The 23380-nt window shown below is 35.0% G+C and overlaps 1 protein-coding gene across 2 annotated transcripts in view; it reads left to right on the forward strand.

Annotated features, from left to right (window-relative positions):
* Positions 1 to 23380, forward strand: part of EBF1 (EBF transcription factor 1) — a 511782-nt gene that overhangs the window by 28249 nt on the left and 460153 nt on the right. For both annotated transcript variants that reach the window (XM_053718780.1, XM_053718781.1), the window contains exon 5: positions 17215 to 17288. In XM_053718780.1, coding sequence (XP_053574755.1) covers positions 17215 to 17288 — 74 coding nt within the window. The remainder of the gene's footprint in view (positions 1 to 17214; positions 17289 to 23380) is intronic.

Genomic DNA, 23380 nt, shown 5'->3' on the forward strand with positions numbered 1-23380 from the left:
TGTTATTATATAAAAGTAATAAGCGTTTTGCATATTGTGAAATAATAATAATAACAGCGAGATCAGCAGAAGGAAAATGTTTACAGAATACCACAGACCTAGTGGAGAAATTTTAGCTACGCCCATGAAATGCCCCTTTTCAGCCCACTAGCGGAGGCAGAGAAACTCATTTAACAAGGAAGAAAATAATAAGCTTTGAATTTCCTAATATAAATATACAAATTTCACAGCATTTTTTACATGTGCAGTTTAGTTTTAGTATGATTTTTACTGTTAAAGGGACAGTATCCTGTAAAATAATTTTTCACTTAATGTGTTTCCAATTACTTTTTTTTTACCAACTGCAGGGTATCAAATGTATGAAAATTTGCTTTTTAATGTTTATTTGTGTATATGAAAAAGCTGATTTTGTGTTTTGAAACCACAACCTAATAAAATGGGTTGAGCTTGTAGGTTTAATAAGATTTCATTACTTTATCACATTGTGTACATATACATGCTCCTTTATCTTATATCAAAGGCCAATACCTGCTAAAGAACAATATTAACATGTTATTACCTTATCTCTTCAATACCCCACTGGGAGTGTAATTTATTCTGCTGGTTGTGTTTACACAGCTTATCTATAGCTTGGACCTAAGGCCAGAAACTTTCAGAATAGGTGGGGATTCCAAAACTATTTCAAATGCCAATATAAGGGTAAAGGAAATACTTGTAAACAAATTAATACACTCCAGCAGGTAAAAATGATCATTGGGGGGCGGAGCCTACAGCTGATGTGGAAGGACGTGTTTGAGAGGAGCTCCTGACTCTGACTGGACTTTTAAGGCTTATTTCTTTCTTTAAAACATTCTAATTGTACTGGATCCTATGCTGGAGTATCCTGAGAAACCCCAGAGTTTGAGGGTTCATATCTCGAAAATTGACCTTCCTATGTTCTTCAGCTCAGCCGTACGGGTACTGACCGCGTGGCGGGGAGACCGGTATTGTGGTTTGGTTCACTTGTGCTGCTGGAGCTGCCGCATATTATCCCCCTCCCCCGGGACTGAAAAGATCCTGGGTTATAAGCAGTGAAAAGGGCTGCAATACACAATAATATTCCATCAACTGGCTTTACCTACAGCAATAATTGCGGAGTTAGCCATTACCCTACAACAGATTCTATTGGACTTTGAGACAAAATTTTGCGCAATGCTAAATGAGGCATTCCTGCCCCAACAAGCCTCTAATTGCACACATCTACCCTCATATCAGAACTTGTGAGCTGCTAATAGAGAATACTGTTATAAGGGGGAGATCCCTATAGAGACCGGGCTTCTATGCACTCCCACTCCTGATTGGACTGACACTGTACACTTGGAAGGCGATAAGGAAGATAATATGGGAAAGTCTGCTCTCCCAAAGAGACGCATCACAATGCTTATTGATTTCCGGCCTTCTCAAATGAAAGCTATATGGGAGTCTGAGCAACATACAGGGAGTGCAGAATTATTAGGCAAGTTGTATTTTTGAGGATTAATTTTATTATTGAACAACAACCATGTTCTCAATGAACCCAAAAAACTCATTAATATCAAAGCTGAATATTTTTGGAAGTAGTTTTTAGTTTGTTTTTAGTTATAGCTATTTTAGGGGGATATCTGTGTGTGCAGGTGACTATTACTGTGCATAATTATTAGGCAACTTAACAAAAAACAAATATATACCCATTTCAATTATTTATTTTTACCAGTGAAACCAATATAACATCTCAACATTCACAAATATACATTTCTGACATTCAAAAACAAAACAAAAACAAATCAGTGACCAATATAGCCACCTTTCTTTGCAAGGACACTCAAAAGCCTGCCATCCATGGATTCTGTCAGTGTTTTGATCTGTTCACCATCAACATTGCGTGCAGCAGCAACCACAGCCTCCCAGACACTGTTCAGAGAGGTGTACTGTTTTCCCTCCTTGTAAATCTCACATTTGTTGATGGACCACAGGTTCTCAGGTGAACAAGGAGGCCATGTCATTAGATTTTCTTCTTTTATACCCTTTCTTGCCAGCCACGCTGTGGAGTACTTGGACGCGTGTGATGGAGCATTGTCCTGCATGAAAATCATGTTTTTCTTGTAGGATGCAGACTTCTTCCTGTACCACTGCTTGAAGAAGGTGTCTTCCAGAAACTGGCAGTAGGACTGGGAGTTGAGCTTGACTCCATCCTCAACCCGAAAAGGCCCCACAAGCTCATCTTTGATGATACCAGCCCAAACCAGTACTCCACCTCCACCTTGCTGGCGTCTGAGTCGGACTGGAGCTCTCTGCCCATTACCAATCCAGCCATGGGCGCATCCTTCTGGCCCATCAAGACTCACTCTCATTTCATCAGTCCATAAAACCTTAGAAAAATCAGTCTTGAGATATTTCTTGGCCCAGTCTTGACGTTTCAGCTTGTGTGTCTTGTTCAGTGGTGGTCGTCTTTCAGCCTTTCTTACCTTGGCCATGTCTCTGAGTATTGCACACCTTGTGCTTTTGGGCACTCCAGTGATGTTGCAGCTCTGAAATATGGCCAAACTGGTGGCAAGTGGCATCTTGGCAGCTGCACGCTTGACTTTTCTCAGTTCATGGGCAGTTATTTTGCGCCTTGGTTTTTCCACACGCTTCTTGCGACCCTGTTGACTATTTTGAATGAAACGCTTGATTGTTCGATGATCACGCTTCAGAAGCTTTGCAATTTTAAGAGTGCTGCATCCCTCTGCAAGATATCACACTATTTTTGACTTTTCTGAGCCTCTCAAGTCCTTCTTTTGACCCATTTTGCCAAAGGAAAGGAAGTTGCCTAATAATTATGCACACCTGATATAGGGTGTTGATGTCATTAGACCACACTCCTTCTCATTACAGAGATGCACATCACCTAATATGCTTAATTGGTAGTAGGCTTTCGAGCCTATACAGCTTGGAGTAAGACAACATGCATAAAGAGGATGATGTGGTCAAAATACTCATTTGCCTAATAATTCTGCACACAGTGTATTTCACTCCACAACTGTTATGAGTCACTTGAAAATAAAGACGGAAGAGAACAACAGTTCCCGGTTAATGAGTCACCCGGCTTCATACTCAAAAACCCTTACTCTATAGGCTTGATGGTAGCCATTGAGCATATGACACAGGATGTCTTTGAGACAGAGAAGCGTAATTTTCCCCCCCTATGGACACCGCTATTACGAGTACCAAAGTGGAAATGTGGAATCGGCTAATTTGAAACGGATCAACATTGAGAGGATCTGAATTATCTCTCATCTTAGAAATAATATGTTCATCTCATATGGACTGAAAATTATTGACTCTGCTGCACTATATTTTGTGCTCACTGTTAGAGTATCACAGTACAATATATAAAGGTAACATCGACTATACCTAAGGTGAATGTATTTTGGCAAGCTGTTGTATACTCTTATGTTCCCCCCAGTGGTTATTTGTTTAACTAAACCTTTATTGTTAGTCGCTTGGATTCCTTAGGAACGTATTAAATGTGCAAGCACCCACTTACTATGTGAAGCCTCTGAGTGACTAAACAACGGATGTTTGATATATGTTAACCTTTTTTTTTTTCTTATCTTTTTATTTTTTATTAATCACCAGATGCTATAAGTTGTATCTACTGTAGACGCAATAGCACATAACTATAGTTACCTGTTTAGGGTCCAGTTTTACGAAAGTCTTTTTCATAGTTATAAATGCTTATATGCTATTACTAAAATCTATCCACGCGGCAAAATACTCTGTTTTCTATTTATAGTTGCTATAGCTATCTATGATAGATCTGCTATGTTATTGATAGGTGACAGTGTTTTATGTTTAACTATACCCTCAGAAATATACCTATATCAATTTAACATCTCTCTCTGTATGAAAATCATGACCTCCCACACTCCTGGTTTATTATTCCAACTCCCCTAATAGCTTACTCTTTTAACTATGGTAGCAATATAACCACTAGATAATCCTGTGTGCTAGTTTCTTAGTTCTATTATCTATTCAGTCTAGTAATAAAATGACAGTATTAATATACTATACCATTAAGCTTTGCTGTCTGAGATACTACTGTAATACTACCTTATTCGTTAGTTCATGTTCAACATGTATGGTTTTACATTCTAAATTTTAACAACAAAAAAAGTGGAAACACTACTTTATTCATTAAGAGGTGCAATATTTGACAATGGGTAATTAGGGACTCCTAGTCACAAATGATCTAATTTGACAAAGTTATACTGTTTTTTTTATTTGCTGTCTCGTTGGAGACATCAAGTACTTGAGCTCTGTAACCTAGTCTGTGCTGTTTACCTTAATATTATACTTCCATATACATACTACTGTAACCTGTCATTTGTAATCTATTTGATGTTTCTTTAATAAATAGAAATAAAAAAAAAAGGATCATTGGGACAAATTAAAGGGGAGACATTTTTTGAGTAAACTGTCCCTTTAAGCTTTATGGGTTTCTTTCCTGCACAATTTCAATACAAACTTTTTCCATAAAATATAATTTTTGCAGAACAATTTTGTTATGATTTTTAATGTGATTAAACAATACAATTTTTTACTGCATAATTTTATTTCAATAAGTCATTTATTAGTTTTATATGATTTTAAAATGATGATTTATTGTAAGTACTATTGTAATGTATGCATCACCTTCACATACTTAAAAGCATGGAACACTCCTTTGCGAGACACACTATTCACAAGGTAAAAACTAGGCATGTGAATTTGTGAACTTTGGTTTGATCCGAATGCCAGAGATGGCGGCCACAAGCCACATTTGGCAATTTTCTTTCTCTGAATTCGGATCTGCTAAAAGGTCTCAAATGTGCATAACTAGTAATAACTAACTTCAAAGAATTAGAATAGGGGCTTCATAATACGTGTAAGATTTCTTATAGAGTCTCAAAAGCCCAGATAGGTTTACAGATTCAGCCACTATATATTAAACGGTTTTTATGGGACATTAAGCCCAAATTTTCTCTTTCATGATTCAAAAATAGAATACAATTTTAAACAACTTTCTAATATACTTCTGTTATCTAATTTGCTCCATTCTCTTGATTTTCCTTCCTGAAAAGCATATCTAGATAGGCTCAGTAGCTTCTGATTGGTGGCTGCACATATTTGCCTCATGTGATTGGCTCACCCATGTGCATTGCTATTTCTTTAACAAAGGATATCTAAATATTGAAGCAAATTAGATAATAGAAGTAAATTGGAATTTTGTTTAAAATTGTATTCTCTTTCTGAATCATGAAAGAAATATTTTGGTTTTAATGTCCCTTTAAAGCTGTAGATTTGATGGGTCTCTTGTATATTTAAATTACATCAAAATGTTTGTTAATATCTATATGCAGTGTTAGGTCACTGTGTGCATATTTGTGTTTTGAGATAATAATACCTTTTCCTTAAAAGGACAGTTTACTCAAAAGATTTCTCACCTTTAATTTGTTCCCAATGATCCACTTAACCTGCTGGATATATTCAATAGTTTACAAGTATTTCCTTTAACCTTATATTGGCATTTGAAATAGTTGATTTAGCCTGTGGTATCCCTACCTATTCTGAAAGGTTATGGCCTTAGGTCCAAGCTCTAGATAAGCTGTGTAAACACAGCCAGCAGAAGAAATTACACTCCCAGTGGGGTATAGAAGAGATAATGTAATACAATGTTAATTTTCCATTGTTCTCTCCATTTATTGGTGATTGGTTTATGGACAGATATAAGATAAAGCAAGTAGTATATGTACACAATGTGATAAAGTAATGAAATCTGATTATACCTACAAATTCAACCCATTTTATTAGGTTGTGGCTTCAAAACACAAAATCAGCCAATTCAAATACACAAATAAACCTTAAAAAGTAAATCTCATACATTTTATACTCTGCAGCTAGTAAAAAAAAGTAATGGGAAACACATTAAGGGAAAAACTATTTTACAGAATACTGTACTGTCCCTTTAGTGTACTGCATCTTTCTACTGATTTCCTTGACATTGCTGCACAATAGCATTGTTACTACTGAGATATAATATTCAGTATAAGTATATATATCACCCAGTATTACAATGTTTCTTTATAGAAATGTTTGTTCCCTATATTTTATAGCATTTAAATTGCTCTCATGTTACCGCGCTTGTATTGATTATGAGGAATGAAAGGATGAATCGTCTTCTTAAACTGTGACAAAAGCAAAGAATAATTTCAATTTCAGAGCACTTACCGTTGTGACATCAGTGGAAATTTGGATGTTTATTTTTAACTTTTGTTAAGAAATTATTTTCATATTTTACTCAGAGATTCCTGAGTTTATTCAGGGACATTTACCAAGACAGTGGGTTCAATTTGTGCATTTTTTCATTTCCATTTCATAGAGTACAATGCAAATGTATGACCGAGTTGTTTTTTTTTTTCTTTTTCTGTTCTTAATAAAACTACTTTTTTTCCCTTTCTTATTTTCATGCACATGGAGACTTGTTTTTGTTTACAAATACAGTTCCCTAATTATTATGTACTAAATAATAATTATTAATATACATACAAAACATTTTAAAAAAAGCGTTACCTAGCTTTTCAATATTTTTTTACCTTGTCTACCCTATAATGTGTTATTGTGATTTATCTTTTTGACCGTATTGTATTGTTTAAAGTATATAAGCAAAGACCAACTTTCTGGTTTTAAAGTAAATTGGTTCAGTACTTTTTAAGTTATCAATTTGAATGAAGATAGGAAATTTTAGATTATGATACAACAATAAATGTATCAGATCTTAGAATGAATTTGTCTAAACTTAGAAAAAGATTTACGGCTCATTTTTATGTATACTTTAAGGACTAACAATTGTGCAGTGAAGGTCATTGCATAAATAAGTTGCTTGTGAACACCTTTACCATGTGTATATGATGGATTAACTGTCTCTTTATCTATGCAATGTGCTTATGAACTATAAACCTGCTAAAGGACTTGAGTCTAGACAACCAAGGAGGAGAGGGGACTACCATACTGCTTTGTTAGAATTTTTACTGAAATTACCCAATACTACAAACAGCTTACTTAGCATGTATTTTATGTGGTTTGTACATAGACAATTCTTCATCTAGTACTTGCTTTACCCTTAGTTGACTGAAGCATTGATTAATAAAATATATCTTAAAAATAGCAAAAATCCAATTAATACATTTATATCAATGACAAAAATTTAAAGTGGCAATCTAATTAAAAAATGAAATGATCTAATTCATAAGATCATGTTATTTTTGCAAAGTCTGGGATTGGTGTCCACTTGCATTTACTAATTGGCTCATGAGCTTTATTGACAAGCAAGCAAGTTTACATGAACCAATCAGCTCCTGTCTAGGCTGAGAAATCAGGAATGAGTCTTTGCACAAGGAACGAACTTCCGACTTAAAGGGACAGTTCACTGTAAAATTGTTTTTCCCTGAATTTGTTCCCCATGACTTGCTATACCAGCTGCAGCATATAAAATGTATGAGAAATTGTTCATTTATGCTTCATTTTTGCAAAATAAATAGCTGGATTTTCTCTTTAAAACTACAGACCATCCAAATAGGCTAAGCTTGCTGACAGATCAGATCTTGTTATCTTATCACTCAAATGCTTCCCTTTCTTATCTCTGTACAATACTAAGAAAGAACAAATGAAAATGAACATTTTAGAACTTTATCTCTTGTACCTATCAATGTGAGTGTAATTTTCTTCTGCTATTTGTAAACAATTTAATACACTCCAGCAGGTAAAATGGATGATTGGGAACAAATTAAAGGAGAGAAAGTTTTTGGGTAAACTGTCCCTTTAAAAAAGGATCCTTTTTACCACATTTTATGTTGCAAAGTGCATTCAAATAGTATGCTTGATGGCTGTAAACTGAGACATGTATTTGTCTTTAAATGTACATCACAATCCATCAGTTAGCAGAAATATGATAATAGGCAGTAGAAGAAACCGTGTAACTAACAAATGTGTGCTTTATACATGTTCTGAAAAGCTGTAATGTGTTTTCATGTAGCTGGTTATGTTACTAGCTTGTTATCTAGCAAACTGATGATGCGTAGTTTTGGCTGTAGTAGCTTTTTCAGTTGGATCTTTCAAAAGCAAGTTATACTGTAACAAAAATAAATAAATAAAACTCTTTTAAAAACAAATCTAAAATGCTGTATAGGTCCTGGAGAATACAAAATGAAAACAGAGGGTTAGATTTATGAGGGCTGACCATTTGTTATCAGTGCACAAACAGTATAACAAACTACTGTTAACTTATAGGGTGAAAGCAACTCGTGCAATCAGTATTTTTGAGAACTGATATGCAGCAGCAACCTCTGTGCCAATGTTTATTAAATTTGGCATACAGTTATATTTTACTTTCTTGTATGAGTTTTGAAGTAATGGATGCTGAGATATAAGGGTGTAAATATATTAATTAAGACATACTCAGTAGTAACTTTTAATATCAGAGGATTTTGGAAGCCATAATCCCAGTGATTTGGGTACATGTGTGTATATAACTTTTATATACTAATAACATTTCTAATATTTGTTCCCTGGTTTAAAGGGTAAGTTTACCAAGAAATGTTCTTCCCTTTAAATTGTTCACAATGATCCATTTTACCAGCTGGTGTGTATTAAATTGCTTACAAGTAGATTGTTTACCCTTAATTTGGCATTTGAAATAGCTGATTTAGCATGTGGCATCCCACCCTATACTGAAAGACTAGGTTATTGATAAGCCTAAGTAAACACAGCCAGCAGAATAAATTACACACCCAATGTGGTGCAGGATAGTTGAGAAAAAAATGTTAATTTTCTATTGTTCTCTTGAAGTATTGAGCTTTGGTTTACAAACAGATATAAGACAAGGAAGCATTTATGTGTACACAAAGTGATAACACAAGGAGATCTGATATTACCTGCAAGCTCAACCCATTTTACTAGGCTTGGTTTAAACGCACAAAACCAGCTAATTCATATACACATATACACAAATAAACCTGAAAATGCAATTTCTCATACATTTTATACTCTGCAACTGGTTTAACAAGTCATTGAAAATACATTAAAGGAAAAACAATTTTACAGTGTACTGTCCCTTTAATTCCAGTGTTTCTACACATTCAATTGGACATATAGGCTATAGACAGGGCAAGGCAAAAAGATAGTGAGAAGGACATAAAGGTAAAACTAAAGAAAGGGCTGTAAACAAAAACACAGTAATTAGCAGCAGAGGTGCTCTCTGACTCTAACAGATCACCTCTACACAGTACCCTTGGTTATAACTAAATAATACATTGCATACACCCTCACAGGTAGTGGAATTAAATAAATCATGCACAGAAATTGTGGCATTTTGGCTAAACAGAGTGATGTTCTAAAAAAGGAAAGTCACAATCCCTCATAAATTATAACAGGGCAGGATTTAGTGACTTCTTTGCTGTGTTTTAAATCTGAAGGTAAAACAAGGCCTTGCAATGACTTCTTCCTCTAAACCAGCAATTTCCTACAAGGATGTTAGGACACTGAAATGAAACAGTCATCTGTAAATGGTGCAAAGTTATTGCTTAGGCTGAAACACTCCCATTTTTTTCCTAATATTTTACCTTGAGTGTAATGTCTAATTAAGAGATACAAATTCCAAATGTGTAATTGAGTTATTAGGCTCAGCAAAAAATTCTTCCCAGTATACTGCTGAGTTAGGCTGAAACACTCCCATTTTTTCCTAATATTTTACCTTGAGTGTAATGTCTAATAAAAAGATGCAAATTCCAAATGTGTAATTGAGTTATTAGGCTCAGAAAGAAAATCTTCCCAGTATACTGCTGACGATATGACAATATTTTTAATCAGTTATGTTTCACTCTTACATTGGCACCTTCTTAAAGCCCATGTTGCCCATTACATGTAAAACTGTCTTTTGTATATATAGGGTTTATAGATTATGATTGGAGCGTTATTAAATGCTTCCCCTCGAGGGTTAACTGTGCTAGAAGTAAGGTTTTTTACGCTCGTTGGGTTGCGATTGTATTATGAGTTGAAACTAAACTGTTTTCGCTCGACCCGACGACCGCAGAAAGCCAAAATTAGTATATTACGTGCATGTTCATGTATTCCCCCATAGAAGTCAATGGAACAAAAAATAAAATAATTTATTGTAAATAACAAAAATAAAAATAATATTGGCCACAGAATATTCTAACATAATTTATTAGATTAGTTTTCGTTTACTAGTGAGATTTCTTATTTATTTTGATTATTTTTGTATACTATTGTGTTTAGAAGTTAAAGAGACAGTGTAAACGATTTTTCATATAACTGCATGTAATAGACACTACTATAAAGACGAATATGCACAAATACTGGTCTAAAAATCACGTGCTAACCCGACGATCTCAAAAAGCCGAACTATAAATATTGTGTGCGTGTTCACGTATTCTATTTATTCATAAATACATATTTCTACATATATCTGATGGTATTTTCGTACAATATATATTTATACCTATAGTATATATATAGATGATTATATATAGGTATAGAAATATGCAGATGTATATAGGAATATGTATTTATAAATACTTAGAACATATTCTGCTATTTGCACAACATTGGAATACAAAGTATTTACAGTAAAACAGTGTATCACTTTATTAAATATGATTATTGCATAAATATGCTTTTACATGTTTTCCTCTGCTTAAAGGGACAGTATACACCAATGTTCATTTAACTGCATGTAATAGACACTACTATAAAGAAGACTATGCACAGATACTGATCTAAAAATCCAGTATAAACCGTTTAAAAACTTACTTAGAAGCTCCCAGTTTAGCACTGTTGAAAAGGTTAGCTGGAACACCCACTGCAAGTGGTTCTATAGCAAAAATAGCAGACACTCCCTTCCTCTGCATATAAAAAGACTTTTTACACAAACAGGAGCAAGCTGAAGTAGGTATATATCAGTATTCTCATAAAACTTTGGGGCTTGGTTAGGAGTCTGAAATTCAGCACAATGTTATTTAAAAATAAGCAAAACTATACTTAAAAAAAAAAAGAAGAAGAAGCTGTATAGGCTATATAAATGGATCATCTACAAAACAATTATGCAAAGAAAAATCTAGTGTATAATGTCCCTTTAACAGCAAAGGGCTCCAAGACCAATCCCAGGACAGCTGTTTTGTGGTTATTGCCACTCATCAGCTGGGAGTAGGTTGAATCACTGCTTGGAAAAGTTAATTTCTGGGGGAAATACAACAACAATTAAAATTATGGGGAGGCGAAAAGTGAGTTTAAAATCCTCCACTAAATACAAAATGTAGAGAAAATAACTCATTGTATAAACCATTTACAAATCTAGACAAGTCAGAAGACTTGCTTTTCCCTAAGAGACTTTCCGATTATACTGTTTCCAATGCAGCAAGGGACTCTTTGTAAGACATGCAAATGAGGTTCACAATGACTCACCTTTTTACTTTTATCCTGCTTTTTAAGGCAGACTGTTGTTATATATATATATATATATATATATATATATATATATATATATATATATATATATATATATATATATATATATATATATATATATATATGTGCGTGTGTGTGTGTGTGTACATATGTATTTAGGTGTTTATATGTTTATATATGTCTGAATTAAAAAAAAAAATCAATAGAATATAATATATATGTATATTTTACAGTACCTTTAAAAATGATTAAGTATTACTAATATTTTTTCAATATTTTATATTCACTATTTACATAACACGTTTACTTTCAGCTTGTAATACGTGCACAAATTAACGCAGGTACGATAAATTTAATGCGCCACTTGTAATATGGCCCTTTATGTTTCATAATCTCACACCAGTAATACATCAGCAATATAATTCTATTTGAAAACAAAGTAAAGCCAACACACTGATAGAATAAATGTGTTAAATCAAATTATTGTTATTTGAAATCAATTTTGAATTACTTCATGTACTGCTGGACAGGAGGTTATCGCTTATCTTGTTCCCTCTACCTCTAAGATAATATTATCACATTGGCTCTTGCCTATCGGATGATTAATGACAATAGGTTGAGGAATGGCGCTTAACTATTTGTTGCCAGGGAGATTTGTAATATCCTAGCAGTAATAAAAGTAATTAACTATTCAATATAAATTCTGAGTGCACCATAGTCAGGATGGAGTTAATGCAGAATCAAGTTTCAAGGCAGATCTTTAGCTACTGAAAACACCTCAATACAAATATCAAATTATATAAGATAATTTATTGTAAATTACAAATATAAAAAGAATATTGGCCACAGAGTATCCTAACATAACCTATTAGATGAGATTAGTTTTGGTTCATTAGTGAGATTTCTTATTTATTTTGATTACTTTTTATACTATTGTGTTAAGAAGTTAAAGGGACAGTGTAAACCAATTTTCATATAACACCATGTAATAGACACTACTATAAAGACTAATATGCACAGATACTGATCTAAAAATCCAGTATAAAACATTTTAAAAACGTACTTAGAAGCTCTCAGTTTAGCTCTGTTGATGAGGATAGGCTGGGACACCCACTGAAAAGGCTGGGAAAGCAAGAAGAGCAGAACCTTCCCCCTCCCCTGCATATGAAAAGACCCATTACACAAACAGGGGCAGCAGTAGTCTGTAGACTTCAGTCTACATCTGACACTTTGGGGCTTGGTTAGGAGGAGTCACAATCAACAGGAAATGAGATAAGACATTCTAACATATACATTTATGCATAGTGCTAAGCTATTTAGTGTTATATTATCTTTAACTAAAGATAATAATATAATTTCAGACAAATGAGGTATCTCTAACATACAACAATTTGGACATGAGATTTCTGAACTATAACACAATATACTTTTTTTTTTTGAATGACAATTTTCTAGTTGACACCATAATTGTATGATTTCCTGTTAATAGTAAACACCAGGTGAAAAACATACGCTTGTATTACCCACACATCAGCTTCTTGTGAATTGGACCCAGACAAGTTACAAGTTCATGTTTTTTACTATGCTCTGATGTCTGGATTGAAAGGTAAATTGCAGTTGTCTGCAGCCCTACTTGGCTCCCTGAACAGGAGATGAGTACTATAGCGTGACAGAAATGTCAGAGCTTCAGTCTGATCCAGGTGCATTGTTCTCTAACAACAAATCTTTAATAAGAACCTGGCAGCGTAAGGAAGCTTAAACATAGTGATCAAATAATACCATTCACGGATAAAAGACACTCCAATTATTGTCACTTTGTTTTTACTGAGTTTTAGAAATGTATAAAAGATGAACATAAGTTATAATGCATAGATTCATCACATATTATTATTATTATTATTATTATTAAAGGAACTTTAAAGTGGAAAACCACATGTCCTAATTTGTTAGAGCATGTAATGTTTGCAATATTCACAAACTCTACGAGTTTAACCTAATGTATATAAAGGGGTTACACACATAGAAAAAGTAATGTTAGGGAGCCAAAAAGAAATGTTGGCCTCAACCAGGAAACAGCCGGTGAGCCAACTGGCCAATCACAGTTTGCATTCATTCGGAAGCTGCGGTGCTTATGTCTCCTGAGTAAGATATTACTTTTATGGCCATTAACCTCTTTTCGGGAGTTAAACACATAAGACTAGATTACAAGTGGAGCGTTAAATCATTGCCCTCCTACAAAAGGGCAAATTTGCCCGTTTGCTGGAGAGCAATAATTAACCAGCCATTACAATACAATTTACTTGTAATACCAGCGCACATTATGTTGCGCTGTTGTAACAAAGTGGATAGCTAATATCGCTTGCATGCAAGCAATATTTAGCGCTCCACTTGTAATCTGGCCCATAGAGTTCAACAGGAAGTAGTACAAAGATGTCATGCTCTAACGAATTAACAGCAGACATCTTTGAATTCAGGTATTGATTGCAACAATGGTTTAGGGTCACTATTGCGAAGCTTGTTCTATTGTTTCTGACTGTTCTTTCTATGCTGGTAATTTGTAATTACTGTTCTTATAATATATAGCAGCAATTTGTTTCTCTTCACAGCAACATTTACTAACAAGTATGTTAGAAATTGTATCTGAGAATTCTGTTATCAAATAAGCAAGCTAGCAAAGTAAATCTGATTATCATCTTACAAGAAATCCTTTGCATTTTTTATTCACTTCATATTTGAAATATCAGACACAGGAGATTGGTTTTACATATAACTGAAGGGGCCTTAGGACTTTCCCTCTCTGTGCATGCATCAGTATGATATGGGGAACCTAAAAACATTTCTGTTTAGTAAGATGTTGTTTTGCCAGAATTATTTATGTACCTTCCTGTTCAAGATTCTTCATCTTTTTTATTTAAAGGGATATGAAAGTTAAAGTTATACGTTCATGGGTCTAACAGAGCATGCTATTTTCAGACATACGTCTTGGTATTATATGACATAGCTGGTGATTGGTGGCTACACAGATATGCTTTGTCATTGGGCCTACTTGATATTTTCAGGTAGCTCCAGGATTTTTTTTGCAGGTCTTGAGCTCACTTTTACTATGTATTTAACCCATTTGCAGGGGTTAACCACATAATTATATGCAAGCAACAGAGCTGTAATAAAATGCTCTTATGTATTAGTGATTTTATCTCCCTTTAAAAAAAGTTACTATGTGGCAGGGCAATATGGGTTAGAACATAAGACTAAATGCAATAACACCCGGAAAAACAAATCCTATGGGGGTGTTGGTGATTGTAAAAACAATTGCAGCAAACAAGATGTTAATTGTTAATATGTTCTAAAAACATTCACACTTAGCTGATATGCTAATCTATTGCAAGACATCAGAAAAGTCTTGAAATTACAAGATGCTATATGTCCCATTAAGGCAGAAACACAAGCAATTTTCATACTGTAGTGCAGGATAATGTATTTTACACTATGCTGACACGTGATAAAAAAACTTAAACACCTTATTCAGCTATCTCCACAACACTGTTAGACCAATTTTATATAGCAAAGAATATCATTTTAATAGTAGCTACCTAATAAATGTGCATTGCTACATATGCTACTATACAAAAATATGCAGTGTGAAGTCTAAAACGAATACAAAATCTAATTTATTTGAGTATAATATAGTCTCATAAAATTAGTTGTTTGTTTTTTTACTTTTGTGTTCCATATTTTGTATACTAGTGGATATAGACTTCGCATTAAAATAGCTATAAGTAAAAAAAATTAATAAAACTCATATACTTTTGCATTATTTTTGTCCTCCAGAAATGTATTAAAGGGACAGTAAAGTCATAATTAGACATTTATGATTTAGGTAGAACATACCATTTTAAACAACTTTCCAATTTACTTCTATTATATAATTTGCTTCCTTCTCTTGTTATCTTTTCCTGAAAGGTTTAACTAGGTAAGCTCAGAAGCAGCAAATAATCTAGGTTCTAGCTGCTGATTGGTAGCTGCATATATATATTTATACCGATTGTCATTGGCTCAACCATGTGTTGAGTTAGAATCCAGTAGTACGTTGCTGCTCCTTCAACAAATGATACTGGAAAGTTGTTTGAAATTGTATGTTCTATCTACCTAAATCACGAAAGAAAGTTTTTGGGTTTCATGTCCCTTTAAGTGCACCAAAGTGAGCTACAGAGCTTTGGATTGCATTGTAACTGTTGTGAATTTTACTAGGGATTTTGTACATTTAAAAAGGAGTTTTTTTAAATGTAGTCTTTAGGGACAGATTTATGAAAGGGTGAATGTGTCTATCGATTGCAGGTTTGCTTATCAATTGAAATTTATGAAGCAATGGTTTAAATAGTTTCCTAACTCTCCTCCAAGTCAGATGTGGCAGGTTAGATCACACTGGAACGATCAAACCAGGCTAATTGACATGCAATTGCACAAGAGCAGAGGAAGCCATGTTGTACAAGTGTTAGTTTGTGTGTAATGATAAATATGAGCAGCAAATGCTTCCCGCAATTTTCTATTCCAAGCAGACAGGATCACTACCTATGAACTTTGCCCATTCGGAGAATGATAAATCTGATCCTTAGTGTTTGCATCCATATCATCCTCTCTGAAATGTAAAATGGCATAGAGCTGTAATATAAAAACGTTTTATTACTTCAGAGCATTTTCTTATTGTGCTGTATTCAAAGACGTTAAACATATAGATGAAATCAGCTCTGGACTGTGTACTACTGGTCTGAAGCTGAACATGAACAATGAGCCAATCAGCAGCAGCAGAGGTGTTTTGCTATCATCAGTCATATTCATCTGAGTATCAGCACTGTATTGTTGTTCCAGAGAGGATGTTAAAGGGACAGTTCACCCAAAAAATGTCTCCCCTTTAAATTGTTCCCAATGATCCATTTTACCTGCTGGCATTTATTAAATTGTTTACAAGTAGCTCCTTTACCTCTATTTTGGCATTCAAAATAGCTGATTTAGCCTGTGATATCCATACCTATAGTAAAAGTTTATATACTGGAGTATAGGCTATTGAATAGCCTTAGTAAACGCAGCCAGCAGTAGAAATTATACTCCCAGTGGGGAGCACTATAGTTAAGTAATACAATTATAATTTTCCATTGTTCTCTCTAAGTATTGAGCTTTTAGTTTTCCAAACAAATATAAGATAAGGAATAATGTGTGTGTACACAAAGTGATAATGAGGCATGATATTACCTGAAACTCAACCCCTTCTAATAGGCAGTGGTTTAAAAGCACAAAACCAGCTACTTCATATACACAAATAAACCTGAAAATGCAATTTCTCATAAATTTTAGTCTGCAGCTGGTATAACAAGTCATTGAAAAGACATTAATATAAAAACAATTTTACAGTGTACTGTCCCTTTAACTATGTATTTAATAAGATAATCTATTTTTTGTAGAAATAGGATCATCTATTTGTTGTAGTCATGGAGTTCATCAAATAAAGGTATCAGATACATTTTATAGTTTTCAGCTACATGTTTCTCTTACTTAGAAGAGACTGACCTGGTGTTCAGGATGAGTTGTATATTAAATCTTCACATAATAACAAACTTGAAGAACTGAGATTTTTACACTCTCTTTTTTTCAGCAGAAGCAGCACACTCTGTAATGTTTTTGTTGTTTATCTCTTTGCAGGCAATAGTATATGAAGGACAAGACAAGAACCCAGAAATGTGCAGAGTTCTGCTCACTCATGAGATTATGTGCAGGTAAGCTATACCTTAAATTGATATAGAGCCTGCTGTGGGGCACTGAAGCCATATCTCAAACGGACAGCCAGAATATTTCCCATAAATGATGGGTTTAACCAACCAGCCTATTCAAATTACTGTATTGTCCTCCCTAGCGTAAATATAAGGATTCTTAAATATTTAAAGGGCCATCGTGCCATTTTTTGTTAATGTGTCTAAACTGGGGTATTTTAAAGTGTTTTATTGTATTTTTACTAAATCTAATATTCCTGTGTTAAACCCCCCAAAACAAAGCAAAAAACAAACAAAAACTAAATAAGAATACATAAACAACAACCACACTTTTTATAATTAGTATGTTACTATTGACCAGTATGAGCTATGTCACTATTGACCAGTATGAGGTACAGTATGTCACTATCTACCAGTATGAGGTATGTCACTATGCAACAGTATGAGGTATGTCACTATTCAACAGTATAAGGTATGTCACTATACAACAGTAGGGGTTAATTCACTATCTACTAGTATGGGATATGTCACTATACACCAGTATAGGGTAATGCACTATACACCATTATGGGGTATGTCACTATACACCAGTATGAGGTATGTCACTATATACCAGTATGGGGTATGTCACTATTCACCAGTATGAGGTATATCACTATCCACCAGTATGGGATATGTCAGTATTCACCAGTATGAGGTATGTCATTACACACCAGCATGAGGTATGTAACTATCTACCAGTATGGGATATGTCAATATTCACCAGTATAAGGTATGTCACTATTCACCAGTATAGGGTATGTCACTATTCACCAGTATGGGTTATGTGACTATTCACCAGTATGGGATATGTCACGATTCACCAGTATGGGGTATGTCACGATTCACCAGTATGAGGTATGTCACTATCTACCAGTATGAGGTATGTCACTATCTACCAGTATGAGGTATGTCACTATTCACCAGTATGAGGTATGTCACTATACACCAGTATGTGTTAATTCACTATCTACTAGTATGGGGTATGTCACTATTCACCAGTATAGGGTATGTCACTATACACGATTATGGGGTATGTCACTATACACAAGTATGGGGTATGTCACTATATACCAGTAGGGGGTATGTCACTATTCACCAGTATGAGGTATATCACTATCCACCAGTATGGGATATGTCAGTATTCACCAGTATGAGGTATGTCATTACACACCAGCATGAGGTATGTAACTATCTACCAGTATGGGATATGTCAATATTCACCAGTATAAGGTATGTCACTATTCACCAGTATAGGGTATGTCACTATTCACCAGTATGGGTTATGTGACTATTCACCAGTATGGGATATGTCACGATTCACCAGTATGGGGTATGTCACGATTCACCAGTATGAGGTATGTCACTATCTACCAGTATGAGGTATGTCACTATCTACCAGTATGAGGTATGTCACTATTCACCAGTATGAGGTATGTCACTATACACCAGTATGTGTTAATTCACTATCTACTAGTATGGGGTATGTCACTATTCACCAGTATAGGGTATGTCACTATACACGATTATGGGGTATGTCACTATACACCAGTATGGGGTATGTCACTATACACCAGTATGGGGTATGTCACTATACACCAGTATGAGGTATGTCACTATTCACCAGTATGAGGTATGTCACTATACACCAGTATGGGTTAATTCACTATCTACTAGTATGGGGTATGTCACTATACACCAGTATTGGGTTTGTTACTATACACCAGTATGGGGTATGTCACTATACACCATTATGGGGTATGTCACTATACACCAGTATGAGGTATGTCACTATACATCAGTATGGGGTATGTCACTATACTAAAATAAATGAGTGAGCGCTAACAGCTTAAAAGGCTAAGTAATCAGTTTAATACAAGGATATAAAACAATCTAGATAATACAATGATTCAGTCAAATCAATTTTAAAACCTACATGGATCCATGGGGGACATTTAAAAACATAAATAAAAAATAAAAAATACAATGTACGTTCAATACTGTATAAAAGAATGAGTAATCACAGCATAATACAAACAAGTCTCACAGTAAATTGATAATACTTGTGTGCCGATTGAGACCTAGTTAGTGGTCACAAATCCATCAATCATCTCTAAATGGGAGGTAATCACATAAGTAAATATAATAAACATAAACAGGTGATACAACGTGTAGAAAATGCGTGAAAAATGCGCAAATAATGTGATAAAAATGATAAGTCAATAGCTGTCCAAAATTAGTGACCAAACATGATAAGTTCCAAATAAAATTTATCCAGTGTTGGTAGTAAACATAAGGTGCCAGAAAACAGTTCTTTGAAGCAAAAAAATGAGAAAAATTGTGGAAAAAAAAGGGGAATGTGGAAAAAACAAAAATGTGTAAACGATGATTCAAAGATCAAGGATATATAAACAAGATCCAAAATATCTTCTGAACCTGTGGAAAAATGAAGAAATAATAGTGCAATAACGTTTATACAATCCAAATAATGATTAGAAATGAGCTCACCAGTATGTCAACGCGTTTCGTCCTTCCTGGCCTTTATCAAGTCTTGATAAGGTATGAGGTATGTCACTATCCACCAGTATTAGGTATGTCACTATCCACCAGTATGAGGTATGTCATTATCTACCAGTATGAGGTATGTTACTATCTACTATTATGGGGTATGTCACTATACACCAGTATGAGGTATGTCCCCATACACCAGTAGGAGGTATGTCACTATACACCAGTATAAGGTATGTCACCATACACTAGTATGAGGTATGTCACTATCTACCAGTAGTACTGTGGATGTTTTCCTTATCAACCAGTAAGATTCTATCTCACGGACCAGTTACATACTTACTGTTAGATTCAAGTTTAAAATAAACAGCTTTAACTTAAATTATCAGTAGCAAAAAACATATATATATATATATATATATATATATATATAATATATGTTCTGTATATACAGAATAGAGATTGTATTTAATTTTATTAAAAAAGAACAACATACTCCGTTTTCTGTCATTGCTATTAAAAAGCAGCATTTAAACATGAGTATTTACAGGAATTACCTATCACACCACATACTGGCCTAGATTTGGAGTTTGGCGTTAGCCGTGAAAACCAGCGTTAGAGGCTCCTAACGCTGGTTTTAGGCTAACTCCGGTATTTAGAGTCACTCAAAAAAGGGTCTAACGCTCACTTTTCAGCCGCGACTTTTCCATACCGCAGATCCCCTTACGTCAATTGCGTATCCTATCTTTTCAATGGGATCTTTCTAACTCCGGTATTTAGAGTCGTGTCTGAAGTGAGCGTTAGAACTCTTAACGACAAAACTCCAGCCGCAGGAAAAAAGTCAGTAGTTAAGAGCTTTCTGGGCTAACGCCGGTTTCTAAAGCTCTTAACTACTGTACTCTAAAGTACACTAACACCCATAAACTACCTATGTACCCCTAAACCGAGGTCCCCCCACATCGCCGCAACTCGATTAAATTTTTTTAACCCCTAATCTGCCGACCGCCAACTACGTTATCCTTATGTACCCCTAATCTGCAGCCCCTAACACCGCCGACCCCTATATTATATTTATTAACCCCTAATCTGCCCCCCTCAACGTTGCCTCCACCTGCCTACACTTATTAACCCCTAATCTGCCGAGCGGACTGCACCGCTACTATAATAAAGTTATTAACCCCTAATCCGCCTCACTAACCCCATAATAAATAGTATTAACCCCTAATCTGCCCTCCCTAACATCGCCGACACCTAACTTCAATTATTAACCCCTAATCTGCCGACCGGAGCTCACCGCTATTCTAATAAATGTATTAACCCCTAAAGCTAAGTCTAACCCTAACACTAACACCCCCCTAAATTAAATATAATTTTAATCTAACGAAATTAATTAACTCTTATTAAATAAATTATTCCTATTTAAAGCTAAATACTTACCTGTAAAATAAATCCTAATATAGCTACAATATAAATTATAATTACATTGTAGCTATTTTAGGATTAATATTTATTTTACAGGCAACTTTGTAATTATTTTAACCAGGTACAATAGCTATTAAATAGTTAAGAACTATTTAATAGTTACCTAGTTAAAATAATTACAAAATGACCTGTAAAATAAATCCTAACCTAAGTTACAATTAAACCTAACACTATACTATGATTAAATTAATTAAATAAAATACCTACAATTACCTACAATTAAACCTAACACTACACTATCAATACATTAATTAAATACAATATCTACAAATAACTACAATGAAATAAACTAACTAAAGTACAAAAAATAAAAAAGAACTAAGTTACAAAAAATAAAAAAATATCTACAAACATAAGAAAAATATTACAACAATTTTAAACTAATTACACCTACGCTAAGTCCCCTAATAAAACAACAAAGCCCCCCAAAATAAAAAATGCCCTACCCTATTCTAAATTACTAAAGTTAAAAGCTCTTTTACCTTACCAGCCCTGAACAGGGCCCTTTGTGGGGCATGCCCCAAGAAGTTCAGCTCTTTTGCCTGTAAAAAAAACATACAATACCCCCCCCCCCCAACATTACAACCCACCACCCACATACCCCTAATCTAACCCAAACCCCCCTTAAATAAACCTAACACTAAGCCCCTGAAGATCTTCCTACCTTATCTTCACCATACCAGGTTCACCAATCCGTCCTGAAGAGCTCCTCCGATGTCCTGATCCAAGCCCAAGCGGGGGGCTGAAGATGTCCATGATCCGGTAGAAGTCTTCATCCAAGCAGGGCAGAAGAGGTCTTCCATCCGATTGAAGTCTTCATCCAAGCGGGGCAGAAGAGGTCTTCCATCAGATTAAAGTCTTCATCCAGGCGGCATCTTCTATCAACATCCATCTGGAGCGGAGCGGCAGCATCCTGAAGACCTCCGACGCGGAACATCCATCCTGGCCGACGACTGAACAACGAATGACGGTTCCTTTAAATGACGTCATCCAAGATGGCGTCCCTCGAATTCCGATTGGCTGATAGGATTCTATCAGCCAATTGGAATTAAGGTAGGAAAAATCTGATTGGCTGATTGAATCAGCCAATCAGATTTAGCTCGCATTCTATTGGCTGATCGGAACAGCCAATAGAATGCAAGCTCAATCTGATTGGCTGATTGGATCAGCCAATCGGATTGAACTTGATTCTGATTGGCTGATTCCATCAGCCAATCAGAATATTCCTACCTTAATTCTGATTGGCTGATAGAATCCTATCAGCCAATCGGAGTTCGAGGGACGCCATCTTGGATGACGTCATTTAAAGGAACCGTCATTCGTCGTTCAGTCGTCGGCCAGGATGGATGTTCCGCGTCGGAGGTCTTCAGGATGCTGTCGCTCCGCTCCAGATGGATGTCGATAGAAGATGCCGCCTGGATGAAGACTTCAATCGGATGGAAGACCTCTTCTGCCCCGCTTGGATGAAGACTTCAATCGGATGGAAGACCTCTTCTGCCCCGCTTGGATGAAGACTTCTACCGGATCATGGACATCTTCAGCCCCCCGCTTAGGCTTGGATCAGGACATCGGAGGAGCTCTTCAGGACGGATCGGTGAACCTGGTATGGTGAAGATAAGGTAGGAAGATCTTCAGGGGCTTAGTGTTAGGTTTATTTAAGGGGGGTTTGGGTTAGATTAGGGGTATGTGGGTGGTGAGTTGTAATGTTGGGGGGGGGTATTGTATGTTTTTTTTACAGGCAAAAGAGCTGAACTTCTTGGGGCATGCCCCGCAAAGGGCCCTGTTCAGGGCTGGTAAGGTAAAAGAGCTTTTAACTTTAGTAATTTAGAATAGGGTAGGGCATTTTTTATTTTGGGGGGCTTTGTTGTTTTATTAGGGGGCTTAGAGTAGGTGTAATTAGTTTAAAATTGTTGTAATATTTTTCTTATGTTTGTAAATATTTTTTTATTTTTTGTAACTTAGTTCTTTTTTATTTTTTGTACTTTAGTTAGTTTATTTCATTGTAGTTATTTGTAGATATTGTATTTAATTAATGTATTGATAGTGTAGTGTTAGGTTTAATTGTAGGT

This window comes from Bombina bombina, chromosome 6, assembly GCF_027579735.1.
Source record: "Bombina bombina isolate aBomBom1 chromosome 6, aBomBom1.pri, whole genome shotgun sequence".
Classification (NCBI taxonomy): domain Eukaryota; kingdom Metazoa; phylum Chordata; class Amphibia; order Anura; family Bombinatoridae; genus Bombina; species Bombina bombina.